Source organism: Salmo salar, chromosome ssa11 (genome assembly GCF_905237065.1).
Source record: "Salmo salar chromosome ssa11, Ssal_v3.1, whole genome shotgun sequence".
Taxonomy (NCBI): Eukaryota; Metazoa; Chordata; class Actinopteri; order Salmoniformes; family Salmonidae; genus Salmo; species Salmo salar.
The window spans coordinates 101,489,366-101,505,862 of NC_059452.1; the positions used below are offsets into that span (position 1 = coordinate 101,489,366).

At 46.8% G+C, this 16,497-nt stretch overlaps 1 protein-coding gene across 10 annotated transcripts in view; it reads right to left on the reverse strand.

Moving 5' to 3' along the window:
- LOC106563781 (protein furry homolog) overlaps positions 1-16,497 on the reverse strand; it is a 267,082-nt gene that overhangs the window by 138,462 nt on the left and 112,123 nt on the right. For all 10 annotated transcript variants that reach the window (XM_045690192.1, XM_045690187.1, XM_045690188.1 and 7 more), the window contains exons 3-8: positions 12,652-12,705; positions 7,934-8,073; positions 7,031-7,121; positions 4,851-5,011; positions 2,097-2,265; positions 1,378-1,470 (exon numbers count right to left, since the gene is read on the reverse strand). In XM_045690192.1, the coding sequence (XP_045546148.1) occupies positions 1,378-1,470; positions 2,097-2,265; positions 4,851-5,011; positions 7,031-7,121; positions 7,934-8,073; positions 12,652-12,705 (708 nt within the window). The remainder of the gene's footprint in view (positions 1-1,377; positions 1,471-2,096; positions 2,266-4,850; positions 5,012-7,030; positions 7,122-7,933; positions 8,074-12,651; positions 12,706-16,497) is intronic.

Here is a 16,497-nt window from a genome sequence, read left to right on the forward strand (position 1 = left end):
ACTGGTATATAGACAGACTGGTGCAGTGACAGACTGGTGTTGATACAGACTGGTACAGAGACAGAATGGTACAGAGACAGAATGGTACAGAGACAAACTGGTATATAGACAGACTGGTGCAGAGACAGACTGGTGTTGATACAGAATGGTACAGAGACAGAATGGTACAGAGACAGAATGGTACAGAGACAGACTGGTGCAGAGACAGACTGGTATATAGACAGACTGGTGCAGTGACAGACTGGTGTTGATACAGACTGGTGCAGAGACAGACTGGTGTTGATACAGACTGGTGTTGATACAGACTGGTGCAGAGACAGAATGGTGTTGATACAGACTGGTGCAGAGACAGAATGGTACAGAGACAGACTGGTGCAGAGACAGACTGGTGTTGATACAGACTGGTGCAGAGACAGACTGGTACAGAGACAGACTGGTGCAGAGACAGACTGGTGTAGAGACAAACTGGTATATAGACAGACTGGTGCAGAGACAGAATGGTACAGAGACAGACTGGTGCAGTGACAGACTGGTGTAGAGACAGACTGGTACAGAGACAGACTGGTGCAGAGACAGACTGGTGTAGAGACAAACTGGTATATAGACAGACTGGTGCAGAGACAGAATGGTACAGAGACAGACTGGTATATAGACAGACTGGTGCAGTGACAGACTGGTGTTGATACAGACTGGTGCAGAGACAGAATGGTACAGAGACAGACTGGTGTTGATACAGACTGGTGCAGAGACAGACTGGTGCAGAGACAGACTGGTGCAGAGACAGACTGGTATATAGACAGACTGGTGCAGAGACAGACTGGTGTATAGACAGAATGGTACAGAGACAGACTGGTGTTGATACAGACTGGTGTATAGACAGATTGGTGCAGAGACAGACTGGTGTTGATACAGACTGGTGTTGATACAGACTGGTGTTGATACAGACTGGTGTTGATACAGACTGGTGTTGATACAGACTGGTGCAGAGACAGACTGGTAGAGACAGACTGGTGTTGATACAGACTGGTGTATAGACAGACTGGTGTTGATACAGACTGGTGTATAGACAGATTGGTGCAGAGACAGACTGGTGTTGATACAGACTGGTGTTGATACAGACTGGTGTTGATACAGACTGGTGTATAGACAGACTGGTGTTGATACAGACTGGTGTATAGACAGATTGGTGCAGAGACAGACTGGTGTTGATACAGACTGGTGTATAGACAGACTGGTGTTGATACAGACTGGTGCAAAGACAGACTGGTGTTGATACAGACTGGTGTCGATACAGACTGGTGTTGATACAGACTGGTGCAGAGACAGACTGGTAGAGACAGACTGGTGTTGATACAGACTGACGTAGGGTAGACTTACTGCAGCTACAGGAACCAGTATCTCTACGAAGAGTCCAGCCAGAGAATGTTTAATGTCCTTATCCTTTACCTCCAGGAAATACTGGGCACACTCCTAGAGAGAGAGAGAGATACATCATATGATTATGCACACTCCTAGAGAGATATACATCATATGATTATGCACACTCCTAGAGAGAGAGAGATACATCATATGATTATGCACACTCCTAGAGAGATATACATCATATGATTATGCACACTCCTAGAGAGAGATATACATCATATGATTATGCACACTCCTAGAGAGATATACATCATATGATTATGCACACTCCTAGAGAGAGATATACATCATATGATTATGCACACTCCTAGAGAGAGAGATATACATCATATGATTATGCACACTCCTAGAGAGAGATATACATCATATGATTATGCACACTCCTAGAGAGATATACATCATATGATTATGCACACTCCTACAACACTGAGATAAACTGAGAGACACACCAAACAAAACATACATGACTACTGAATGGATTCAGTAACATGTCACCGACACATGACAAGAAGCTCAGTCAATACCACTGAACCAGAAAAGCAAACCTGGCCATTTTGGATCCGGAGCGAAGGTACATCAAGGTCTCAACAAGACACTAACGATACACATCCACTACACACACAACTAAATAAACCAGTAACATGTCTTTGCGAGAGGACTTATTACCCACACACCTGCATGAACTGGAAGGAGGCCTCGAAGTCCTCGACAGGGTACATCTTAATCCTGAAGAACTTGACTCCCATGATGAGGCTGATGGTAGACTGGAAAACATAGTGGTTCTGTTCCTTCTGTCTCAACTCCTTCAGTTCAGAGATGAACTTCTTCCTCACAGCAGGGAATCTGGTAGCACAGACACACACAGGAAGTAAATCAATACGTCACTTATCACGCCAATCTGATACATCATTATACATATAGCTAACAGTGTCTTTATACATACAGTTTATACAGCTACAGTTATCTCCATCTCCTTTCAGTTGCTTTGTTTTCTTGCTTTGTTTGTTTGTTTGTGTATTTTGTTGTGTTGCATCTCTTACGTGTGTGTTCCGTACCAGGCTATTGGGAGATCATGTGTGTTCCGTACCAGGCTATTGGGAGATCATGTGTGTTCCGTACCAGGCTATTGGGAGATCATGTGTGTTCCGTACCAGGCTATTGGGAGATCATGTGTGTTCCGTACCAGGCTATTGGGAGATCATGTGTGTTCCGTACCAGGCTATTGGGAGGTAATGTGTGTTCCGTACCAGGCTATTGGGAGATCATGTGTGTTCCGTACCAGGCTATTGGGAGATCATGTGTGTTCCGTACCAGGCTATTGGGAGATCATGTGTGTTCCGTACCAGGCTATTGGGAGATCATGTGTGTTCCGTACCAGGCTATTGGGAGATAATGTGTGTTCCGTACCAGGCTATTGGGAGATAATGTGTGTTCCGTACCAGGCTATTGGGAGATCATGTGTGTTCCGTACCAGGCTATTGGGAGATAATGTGTGTTCCGTACCAGGCTATTGGGAGATAATGTGTGTTCCGTACCAGGCTATTGGGAGGTAATGTGTGTTCCGTACCAGGCTATTGGGAGATAATGTGTGTTCCGTACCAGGCTATTGGGAGATAATCTGTAAAGAGGTTACAGTAGTTGTGTCTCCATCTGTCCTGTCCTGACTGGGCCTCACTGGATTACTGAGAGGCATAACACCCCCTCCTAAAACCACCAACATACTGTGTATCTGTGGACCAACAACCTTCCATCACTATAATGGACCAACAACCTTCCATCACTATAATGGACCAACAACCTCCCATCACTATAATGGACCAACAACCTCCCATCACAATAATGGACCAACAACCTCCCATCACTATAATGGACCAACAACCTCCCATCACTATAATGGACCAACAACCTTCCATCACTATAATGGACCAACAACCTTCCATCACTATAATGGACCAACAACCTTCCATCACTATAATGGACCAACAACCTTCCATCACTATAATGGACCAACAACCTCCCATCACTATAATGAACCAACAACCTCCCATCACTATAATGGACCAACAACCTTCCATCACTATAATGGACCAACAACCTCCCATCACTATAATGGACCAACAACCTTCCATCACTATAATGTACCAACAACCTTCCATCACTATAATGTACCAACAACCTCCCATCGCTATAATGGACCAACAACCTCCCATCACTATAATGAACCAACAACCTCCCATCACTATAATGGACCAACAACCTTCCATCACTATAATGGACCAACAACCTTCCATCACTATAATGGACCAACAACCTTCCATCACTATAATGGACCAACAACCTCCCATCACTATAATGGACCAACAACCTCCCATCACTATAATGGACCAACAACCTTCCATCACTATAATGGACCAACAACCTCCCATCACTATAATGGACCAACAACCTTCCATCACTATAATGGACCAACAACCTCCCATCACTATAATGAACCAACAACCTCCCATCACTATAATGGACCAACAACCTCCCATCACTATAATGGACCAACAACCTTCCATCACTATAATGGACCAACAACCTTCCATCACTATAATGGACCAACAACCTCCCATCACTATAATGGACCAACAACCTTCCATCACTATAATGGACCAACAACCTTCCATCACTATAATGGACCAACAACCTTCCATCACTATAATGGACCAACAACCTCCCATCACTATAATGGACCAACAACCTCCCATCACTATAATGGACCAACAACCTCCCATCACTATAATGGACCAACAACCTTCCATCACTATAATGGACCAACAACCTTCCATCACTATAATGGACCAACAACCTCCCATCACTATAATGGACCAACAACCTTCCATCACTATAATGGACCAACAACCTCCCATCACTATAATGGACCAACAACCTTCCATCACTATAATGGACCAACAACCTTCCATCACTATAATGGACCAACAACCTTCCATCACTATAATGGACCAACAACCTCCCATCACTATAATGGACCAACAACCTCCCATCACTATAATGGACCAACAACCTTCCATCACTATAATGGACCAACAACCTCCCATCACTATAATGGACCAACAACCTTCCATCACTATAATGGACCAACAACCTCCCATCACTATAATGGACCAACAACCTCCCATCACTATAATGGACCAACAACCTTCCATCACTATAATGGACCAACAACCTTCCATCACTATAATGGACCAACAACCTTCCATCACTATAATGGACCAACAACCTTCCATCACTATAATGGTGTCAGTAATGGCCTAGCTCAAATCACACACTATATCACACACTACATCACACACACAGAGGTACAATCATCTTTTACCATCGCCATCTGTGTATGTGTTTGTGTTTGTGTGCATGCACCCTCCTACCTGGACTGTGCAACAACCCCCACCACCTCAGCATAGAGGTCAGCCACCATGTGCATGTTCCCTGTGTTGGGACCAAGGTAGCCCTCCTTGTACTTGAAGTGTTTGAAAGCCAGGTTAATAACTTCCTGAATCAACCCATCCATCAGAGGATGAAGTGGGATCTGAAGAGAGAGAGAGAGAGAGAGAGAGAGAGAGAGAGGGAGAGAGAGAGAGAGAGAGAGAGAGAGAGAGAGAGAGAGAGAGAGAGAGAGAGAGAGAGAGAGAGAGAGAGAGAGAGAGAGAGAGATAAGAGCAGTATAATATTTGCACAAGGGATTCAGTGATCTTTTTCCTAATGCCAGATATTACAAGCCTGGTCAGGTAAACTCAGCAAAAAAAGAAACGTCCCTTTTCAGGACCCTGTCTTTCAAAGACAATTCGTAAAAATCCAAATAACTTCACAGATCTTCATTGTAAAGGGTTAAAAAACTGTTTCCCATGCTTGTTCAATGAACCATAAACAATTAATGAACATGCACCTGTGGAACGGTCGTTAAGACAGCTTACAGACGGTAGGCAATTAAGGTCACAGTTATGAAAACTTAGGACACTAAAGAGGCCTTTCTACGGACTCAAAAAAATACCAAAATAAAGATGCCCAGGGTCCCTGCTCATCTGCGTGAACCTGCCTTAGGCATGCTGCAAGGAGGCATTAGGACTGCAGATGTGGACAGGGCAATAAATTGCAATGTCCGTACTGTGAGATGCCTAAGACAGCGCTACAGGGAGACAGGATGGACAGCTGATCGTCCTCGCAGTGGCAGACCACATGTAATGACACCTGCGCAGGATCGGTACATCCGAACATCACACCTGCGGGACAGGTACAGGATGGCAACAACAACTGCCTGAGATACACCAGGAACGCACAATCCCTCCATCAGTGTTCAGACAGTCCGCAATAGGCTGAGATAGGCTGGACTGAGGGCTTGTAGGCCTGTTGTAAGGCAGGTCCTCACCAGACATCACCGGCAACAACGTCGCTTATGGGCACAAACCCACCGTCGCTGGACCAGACATGACTGGCAAAAAGTGCTCTTCACTGACGAGTCACGGTTTTGTCTCACCAGGGGTGATGGTCGGATTCGTGTTTATCGTCCAAGGAATGAGCGTTACACCGAGGCCTGTACTCTGGAGCGGGATCAATTTGGAGGTGGAGGGTCCGTCATGGTCTTGGGCAGTGTGTCACAGCATCATCGGACTGAGCTTGTTGTCATTGCAGGCAATCTCAACGCTGTGCGTTACAGGGAAAACATCCTCCTCCTTCATGTGGTACCCCTCCTGCAGGCTCATCCTGACATGACCCTCCAGCATGACAATGCCACCAGCCATACTGCTCGTGCTGTGCGTGATTTCCTGCAAGACAGGAATGTCAGTGTTCTGCCATGGCCAGCGAAGAGCCCGGATCTCAATCCCATTGAGCACGTCTGGGACCTGTTGGATTGGAGGGTGAGGGCTAGGGCCATTCCCCCAGAAATGTCTGGGAACTTGCAGGTGCCTTAGTGGAAGAGTGGGGTAACATCTCACAACAAGAACTGGCAAATCTGGTGCAGTCCATGAGGAGGAGATGCACTGCAGTACTTAATGGAACTTGTTCAGTTCATGTTTCAGTTGTTGAATCTTGTTATGTTCATACAAATATTTACACATGTTAAGTTTGCTGAAAATAAACTCAGTTGACAGTGAGAGGACGTTTCTTTTTTTGCTGAGTTTATATCAGCTAACCACATCATATACTATAGCACTCTGGTGTCCGATGGCACACTCAATGACCTGGAACCATTGGTTGATGCATGCCATGTCTGAGCAGGGGAACGCGACAATAATATGCAGCATTTGGTGATGAACCACACGGCTTCTGACAATGAAACATATTTTGGTGATGAACCACACAGCTTCTGACTATGAAACATATTTTGGTGATGAACCACACAGCTTCTGACACTGAAACATATTTTGGTGATGAACCACACAGCTTCTGACTATGAAACATATTTTGGTGATGAACCACACAGCTTCTGACAATGAAACATATTTTGGTGATGAACCACACAGCTTCTGACTATGAAACATATTTTGGTGATGAACCACACACCTTCTGACAATGAAACATATTTTGGTGATGAACCACACAGCTTTACCTGTTTGAGGACTTCTATGAGCACCAGGGAGAAGATGAAGTCTATGGCCAGATCCCTCCTCTCCAGCAAGTAGTCCTTCTGCTGCTCATCACTGAGAGAGAGAGAGAGAGAGAGAGAGAGAGAGAGAGAGAGAGAGAGAGAGAGAGAGAGAGAGAAAGAAAGAAAGAAAGACAGAGAGACATGAGAGAGAGACAGAGAGAGAGAGAGAGAGAGAGAGAGAGAGAGAGAAAGAAAGAAAGACAGAGAGACATTACAGAGAGAGAGCGAGAGAGAGAGAGAGAGAGAGGGAGAGAGGGAGGGAGAAAGAGGTGTGTATGGGGTGGGGAAAGAGAAGAGAGATATACAGAGAGAGAGCGAGAGAAATAGAGAGAGAAAGATGAGAGAGAGACACAGAGAGAGAGAGAGAGAGAGATGAGAGAGAGAAAAAAGACAGTGACAGAGAGAGAGAGAGAGAGAGAGAGCAGAGAGAGAGAGAGAGAGAGAGAGAGAGAGAGAGAGAGAGAGAGAGAAAGACATGAGAGAGAGACAGAGAGAGAGAGAAAGAGAGAGAGAGAAAGAGAGAGAGAGAAAGAAAGACAGAGACATGAGAGAGAGACAGAGGGAGAAAGAGAGAGAGAGACAGAGAGAGAGACACAGAGACAGAGAGAGAGAGAGAGAGAAAGAAAGACAGAGAGAGATGAGAGAGAGACAGAGGGAGACAGAGAGAGAGAGAGAGAGAGAGAGAGACACAGAGAGAGAGAGAGAGAAAGAAAGAAAGAGAGAGATGAGAGAGAGAGACACAGAGACAGAGAGAGAGAGAGAGAGAAAGAAAGACAGAGAGATGAGAGAGAGACAGAAAGGAAATGGGTTTAGAAAAGGTTGTAAGTCATTTCACAGTTCATTATTTCTTGTAGTTGTGTCTACCTCTTGGACTTGGTGTTGGCCCTGGGTCTGTATTCGTGACTCTCGTCCTCTAGTCCATTTTGTCGTTTATACCAGTCAAACAGTGTCTTCAGAATGGAGGGGAGACAGTACTCAGCCAGCGAACTCATTGTACTGATTAACTAGAGAGAGGGAGGGAGGGAGGGAGGGAGGGAGGGAGGGAGGGAGGGAGGGAGGGAGGGAGGGAGGGAGGGGAGATGTGGAGAGGAGGAGGAGAGAGATAGTAGGTAGTGGAGAGGAGGAAAGAGAGAGGAGGGAGTGGAGAGGAGAGGAGGAGGAAAGAGAGAGGAGGGAGTGGAGGAGAGGAGGAGGACAGAGAGAGGAGGGAGTGGAGAGGAGGAGGACAGAGAGAGGAGGCAGTGGAGAGGAGAGGAGGAGGAAAGAGAGAGGAGGGAGTGGAGGAGAGGAGGAGGAAAGAGAGAGGAGGGAGTGGAGGAGAGGAGGAGGACAGAGAGAGGAGGGAGTGGAGAGGAGAGGAGGAGGACAGAGAGAGGAGGGAGTGGAGAGGAGGAGGACAGAGAGAGGAGGGAGTGGAGAGGAGAGGAGGAGGACAGAGAGAGGAGGGAGAGGAGAGGAGGAGGACAGAGAGAGGAGGGAGTGGAGAGGAGAGGAGGAGGACAGAGAGAGGAGGGAGTGGAGAGGAGAGAGGAGGAGGACAGAGAGAGGAGGGAGTGGAGAGGAGAGGAGGACAGAGAGAGGAGGGAGTGGAGAGGAGAGGAGGAGGACAGAGAGAGGAGGGAGTGGAGAGGAGGAGGACAGAGAGAGGAGGGAGTGGAGAGGAGAGGAGGAGGACAGAGAGAGGAGGGAGTGGAGAGGAGAGGAGGAGGAAAGAGAGAGGAGGGAGTGGAGAGGAGAGGAGGAGGACAGAGAGAGGAGGGAGTGGAGAGGAGAGGAGGAGGACAGAGAGAGGAGGGAGTGGAGAGGAGAGGAGGACAGAGAGAGGAGGGAGTGGAGAGGAGAGGAGGAGGACAGAGAGAGGAGGGAGTGGAGAGGAGAGGAGGAGGACAGAGAGAGGAGGGAGTGGAGAGGAGAGGAGGACAGAGAGAGGAGGGAGTGGAGAGGAGAGGAGGAGGACAGAGAGAGGAGGGAGTGGAGAGGAGGAGGACAGAGAGAGGAGGGAGTGGAGAGGAGAGGAGGAGGACAGAGAGAGGAGGGAGTGGAGAGGAGAGGAGGAGGAAAGAGAGAGGAGGGAGTGGAGAGGAGAGGAGGAGGAAAGAGAGAGGAGGGAGTGGAGAGGAGAGGAGGAGGACAGAGAGAGGAGGGAGTGGAGAGGAGAGGAGGAGGAAGAGAGAGGAGGGAGTGGAGAGGAGAGGAGGAGGACAGAGAGAGGAGGGAGTGGAGAGGAGAGGAGGAGGACAGAGAGAGGAGGGAGTGGAGAGGAGGAGGACAGAGAGAGGAGGGAGTGGAGAGGAGAGGAGGAGGACAGAGAGAGGAGGGAGTGGAGAGGAGGAGGACAGAGAGAGGAGGGAGTGGAGAGGAGAGGAGGAGGACAGAGAGAGGAGGGAGTGGAGAGGAGAGGAGGAGGACAGAGAGAGGAGGGAGTGGAGAGGAGAGGAGGAGGACAGAGAGAGGAGGGAGTGGAGAGGAGAGGAGGAGGACAGAGAGAGGAGGGAGTGGAGAGGAGAGGAGGAGGACAGAGAGAGGAGGGAGTGGAGAGGAGAGGAGGACAGAGAGAGGAGGGAGTGGAGAGGAGAGGAGGAGGACAGAGAGAGGAGGGAGTGGAGAGGAGAGGAGGAGGACAGAGAGAGGAGGGAGTGGAGAGGAGAGGAGGAGGAAAGAGAGAGGAGGGAGTGGAGAGGAGAGGAGGAGGACAGAGAGAGGAGGGAGTGGAGAGGAGAGGAGGAGGACAGAGAGAGGAGGGAGTGGAGAGGAGGAGGACAGAGAGAGGAGGGAGTGGAGAGGAGAGGAGGAGGACAGAGAGAGGAGGGAGTGGAGAGGAGGAGGACAGAGAGAGGAGGGAGTGGAGAGGAGAGGAGGAGGACAGAGAGAGGAGGGAGTGGAGAGGAGAGGAGGAGGACAGAGAGAGGAGGGAGTGGATAAAGAGGGGGAAGAGAGAGATATGTTTAGTCTGTTCTCTCAAAATAAATGTCCCACATATTTCTAGGTTTATTTTTCCATCATCCTTGATGAGTTCCATGTGGTTCATGCTGGGCTATAAACCAGTTTTACCATCAGAGAGAGATAAGATTCAAAAGAAGCACACAGACACTACTTCCAGTAGCATTGAAGCTAGCATTACCTGTCGTTAACAGTAGTACTAACAGGTTCCAGTAGGGTTGAAGCTAGCGTTACCTGTCGTTAACAGTAGTACTAGCAGGTTCCAGTAGGGTTGAGGCTAGCGTTACCTGTCGTTAACAGTAGTACTAGCAGGTTCCAGTAGCATTGAAGCTAGCGTTACCTGTCATTAACAGTAGAACTAGCAGGTTCCAGTAGCATTGAAGCTAGCGTTACCTGTCATTAACAGTAGAACTAGCAGGTTCCAGTAGCGTTGAAGCTAGCGTTACCTGTCGTTAACAGTAGAACTTGCAGGTTCCAGTAGCATTGAAGCTAGCGTTACCTGTCATTAACAGTAGAACTAGCAGGTTCCAGTAGCGTTGAAGCTAGCGTTACCTGTCATTAACCTGTTAGGGCTAGGGGGCAGCATTTGCACGTCTGGATAAAAAAAATGTACCCGATTTAATCTGGTTACTAATCCTACCCAGTAACTAGAATATGCATATACTTATTATATATGGATAGAAAACACTCTAAAGTTTCTAAAACTGTTTGAATGGTGTCTGTGAGTATAACAGAACTCATTTGGCAGGCAAAACCCTGAGACATTTTCTGACAGGAAGTGGATACCTGATGTGTTGTATTGACTTTAAACCTATCCCATTGAAAAACACAGGGGCTGAGGAATATTTTGGCACTTCCTATTGCTTCCACTAGATGTCACCAGCCTTTACAAAGTGTTTTGAGTCTTCTGGAGGGAGATCTGACCGAACAAGAGCCATGGAACGATGATGTCCCATTAGACACCTGGCGCGAGTTCATGTTGGGTACCCTCGTTCCAATACGTTATAAAAGAATATGCATTCGTCCACCTTGAATATTATTCATGTTCTGGTTAAAAAAGGCCCTAATGATTTATGCTATACAACGTTTGACATGTTTGAACGAACGTAAATATATTTTTTTCCCCTCGTTCATGACGAGAAGTCCGGCTGGCTTAGATCATGTGCTAACAAGACGGAGATTTTTGGACATAAATGATGAGCTTTTTTGAACAAAACTACATTCGTTATGGACCTGTGATACCTGGAAGTGACATCTGATGAAGAGAATCAAAGGTAATGGATTATTTACATAGTATTTTCGATTTTAGATCTCCCCAACATGACGTCTAGTCTGTATCGCAACGCGTATTTTTCTGGGCGCAGTGCTCAGATTATTGCAAAGTGTGATTTCCCAGTAAGGTTATTTTTAAATCTGGCAAGTTGATTGCGTTCAAGAGATGTAAATCTATAATTCTTTAAATGACAATATAATATTTTACCAATGTTTTCTAATTTTAATTATTTAATTTGTGACGCTGACTTGACTGCCGGTTATTGGAGGGAAACGATTTCCTCAACATCAATGCCATAGTAAAACGCTATTTTTGGATATAAATATGAACTTGATAGAACTAAAAATGCATGCATTGTCTAACATAATGTCCTAGGAGTGTCATCTGATGGAGATTGTAAAAGGTTAGTGCATCATTTTAGCTGGTTTTATGGTTTTGGTGACCCTGTCTTTGACTTGACAAAACATTACACACAACTCTTGTAAATGTACTGTCCTAACATACTCTAAATTTATGCTTTCGCCGTAAAACCTTTTTGAAATCGTAAAACGTGGTTAGATTAAGGAGATGTTTATCTTTCAAAGGGTGTAAAATAGTTGTATGTTTGAAAAATTTGAATTTTGACATTTATTTGGATTCAAATTTGCCGCTCTTGAAATGCACCTGCTGTTGATGGAGTGCACCACGGGTGGCACGCTAGCGTCCCACCTAGCCCATAGAGGTTAACAGTAGAACTAGCAGGTTCCAGTAGCATTGAAGCTAGCGTTACCTGTCATTAACAGTAGAACTAGCAGGTTCCAGTAGCATTGAAGCTAGCGTTACCTGTCGTTAACAGTAGAACTAGCAGGTTCCAGTAGCATTGAAGCTAGCGTTACCTGTCGTTAACAGTAGAACTAGCAGGTTCCAGTAGCATTGAAGCTAGCGTTACCTGTCATTAACAGTAGAACTAGCAGGTTCCAGTAGCGTTGAAGCTAGCGTTACCTGTCATTAACAGTAGAACTAGCAGGTTCCAGTAGCGTTGAAGCTAGCGTTACCTGTCGTTAACAGTAGAACTAGCAGGTTCCAGTAGCGTTGAAGCTAGCGTTACCTGTCGTTAACAGTAGAACTAGCAGGTTCCAGTAGCGTTGAAGCTAGCGTTACCTGTCGTTAACAGTAGTACTAGCAGGTTCCAGTAGCGTTGAAGCTAGCGTTACCTGTCGTTAACAGTAGTACTAGCAGGTTCCAGTAGCGTTGAAGCTAGCGTTACCTGTCGTTAACAGTAGAACTAGCAGGTTCCAGTAGCATTGAAGCTAGCGTTACCTGTCGTTAACAGTAGAACTAGCAGGTTCCAGTAGCATTGAAGCTAGCGTTACCTGTCGTTAACACATACCTGGTCAAACTGTAGATCCTCTCCTCTCTGTAGTGACTTGTTGAGAGGCTTCTCCTGTAGAGAGGAGAGGAGAGGAGAGGAGAGGAGAGGAGAGGAGAGGAGAGGAGAGGAGAGGAGAGGAGAGGAGAGGAGAGGAGAGGAGAGGAGAGGAGAGGAGAGGAAAATGGTGATTAGTTATGACATATACTACACATTCTTTATCAAGATCCCACACACACACACACACACACACACACACACACACACACACACACACACACACACACACACACAAGAAACACACACAGAAACACACAAAGCAAAATAAAGGTTAAGTCCACTGTCATCTAGTATCTAGTAGAATACTGCAGTCAGATCTCACACTGATTACAAACTGACAACTACAGCACTACTATCTAACGACAGGTCTGATATTGCTATGACAACTACAGCACTACTATCTAACGACAGGTCTGATATTGCTATGACAACTACAGCACTACTATCTAACGACAGGTCTGATATTGCTATGTCAACCTCAGCACTACTATCTAACGACAGGTCTGATATTGCTATGACAACTACAGCACTACTATCTAACGACAGGTCTGATATTGCTATGACAACTACAGCACTACTATCTAACGACATGTCTGATATTGCTATGACAACTACAGCACTACTATCTAACGACAGGTCTGATATTGCTATGTCAACTACAGCACTACTATCTAACGACAGGTCTGATATTGCTATGTCAACTACAGCACTACTATCTAACGACAGGTCTGATATTGCTATGACAACTACAGCACTACTATCTAACGACAGGTCTGATATTGCTATGACAACTACAGCACTACTATCTAACGACAGGTCTGATATTGCTATGACAACTACAGCACTACTATCTAACGACAGGTCTGATATTGCTATGACAACTACAGCACTACTATCTAACGACAGGTCTGATATTGCTATGTCATGTTTATTACAACGTATACTTTGTGACAGTTCACACTTTTTTTCTCTTCGTCACTCACAGGTAGGTCTTAAAGAGCCCGGGTGGACCCGATATGGACCCGATATGGACCCCGATATGGACCCGATATGGACCCGATATGGACCTGATATGGACCCCGATATGGAACCTGATATGGACCCAATATGGACCCGATATGGACCCCGATATGGACCCGATATGGAACCCGATATGGAACCCGATATGGACCCAATATGGACCCCGATATGGACCCCGATATGGACCCGATATGGACCCCGATATGGACCCGATATGGACCCGATATGGACCCCGATATGGACCCGATATGGACCCGATATGGACCCCGATATGGAACCCGATATGGACCCGATATGGACCAGATATGGACCCCGATATGGACCCAGATATGGACCCCGATATGGACCCCGATATGGAACCCGATATGGAACCCGATATGGACCCGATATGGACCCGATATGGACCCCGATATGGACCGCGATATGGACCCGATATGGACCCGATATGGACCCAGATATGGACCCGATATGGACCCAGATATGGACCCCAATATGGACCCGATATGGACCCTATATGGACCCCAATATGGACCCCGATATGGACCAGATATGGACCCCGATATGGACCCGATATGGACCCGATATGGACCCGAGACCTGAGACCAGATTAGGGGTTACTTTTCACCTGAAACCCCCAGATGAATGAATTAGATTAACTTGTCTTTTTAAAATATTTTAATATGTAATATGTCGATATTTATCTATGACATAGTCAAATAATAACATAGCATAGCTTTGATTTCAACCCCGTCTAAAACGCCAAAGGTTTTGACTGTTTGGAACTCTACGGAGGAAAGCTGCTCTTCTCCCGTTCTGACCAGTGTGGCTCGCAAAAATGATTGCTGTCCTTGTTATAAAATTACAACTTTACCCTGTTTATGTAAAAATGACCAAATGCACTCTGTTTAAAGCAAAACGACCAGAAGCATGTGTGATCTCGCTCTCCGTAGCCGACGTGACTAAGACCTTTAAACAGGCCAACATTCACAAGGCCACAGGGTCAGACGGATTACCAGGATACGTAGTCAGAAAATGCTCTGACCAGCTGTCAAGTTTCTTCACTGAGTTTTTCAACCTATCTCTGGCCCAGTCTGTAATACCAACATGTTTCATGCAGACCACCATAGTCCCTGTGCCCAAGAACACTAAGGTAACCTGCCTAAATGACTACCGACCCATAGCACTCACGTCTGTAGCCATGAAGTGCATTGAAAGGCTGGTCATGGCTCACATCAACACCATTATCCCAGAAATCCTAGACCCACTCCAATTTGCATACCGCCCCAACAGATCCACAGATGATGCCATCTCTATTGCACTCCACACTGCTCTTTCCCACCTGGACAAAAGGAACACCTATGTGAGAATAATATTCATTGACTACAGCTCAGTGTTCAACACCATAGTGCCCTCAAAGCTCATCAATAAGCTAAGGATCCTGGGACTAAACATCTCCCTGTGCAACTGGATCCTGGACTTCCTGATGGGCCGCCCCCAGGTGGTGAGGGTAGGTAGCAACACATCTGCCACGCTGATCCCCAACACAGGGGCCCCTCAGGGGTGCGTGCTCAGTCCCCTCCTGTACTCCCTGTTCACTCATGATTGCACGGCCTGGCATGACTCCAAAACCATCATTAAGTTTGCTGATGACACAACAGTGGTAAGCCTGATCGCAGACAGCCTATAGGGAGGAGGTCAGAGACCTGGCCGTGTGGTGCCAGGACAACAACCTCTCCCTCAACGTGATCAAGACAAAGGAGATGATTGTGGACTACAGGAAAAGGAGGACCGAGCACGCCCCCATTCTCATCGAGGGGGCTGTAGTGGAGCAGGTTGAGAGCTTCAAATTCCTTGGTGTCCACATCAACAACAAACTATCATGGTCCAAACACACCAAGACAGTCGTGAAGAGGGCACGACAAAGCCCATTACCCCTCAGGACCGAGAGCATCCTGACTGGTTGCATCCCTGCCTGGTATGGCAACTGCTCGGCCTCCGACCACAGTACATCACCGGGGCACTACGGAGGGTAGTGCGTACAGCCCAGCACATCACCGGGGACAAGCTTCCTGCCATCCAGGACCTCTATACCAGGCGGTGTTAGAGGAAGGCCCTAAAAATTGTCAAAGACTCCAGCCACCCTAGTCATAGACTGTTCTCTCTGCCACCGCATGGCAAGCGGTACCGGAGCGCCAAGTCTAGGTCCAAGAGGCTTCTAAACAGCTTTTATCCCCAAGCCATAAAACTCCAGAACATCTAATCAAATGGCTACCCAGACTATTTGCATTGCCCCCACCCCGGTGCCCCCTCACATTGACACATTGACTCTGTACCGGTACCCCCTGTATATAGTCTCCACATTGACTCTGTACTGGTACCCCCTGTATAGAGTCTCCACATTGACTCTGTACCGGTACCCCCTGTATAGAGTCTCCACATTGACTCTGTACCGGTACCCCCTGTATATAGTCTCCACATTGACTCTGTACTGGTACCCCCTGTATATAGTCTCCACATTGACTCTGTACTGGTACCCCCTGTATATAGTCTCCACATTGACTATGTACCGGTACCCCCTGTATATAGTCTCCACATTGACTCTGTACTGGTAACCCCTGCATATAGTCTCCACATTGACTCTGTACTGGTACCCCCTGTATATAGCCTCCACATTGACTCTGTACCAGTACCCCCTGTATATAGCCTCCACATTGACTCAGTACCGGTACCCCCTGTATATAGTCTCCACATTGACTGTATCGGTACCCCCTGTATATAGTCTCCACA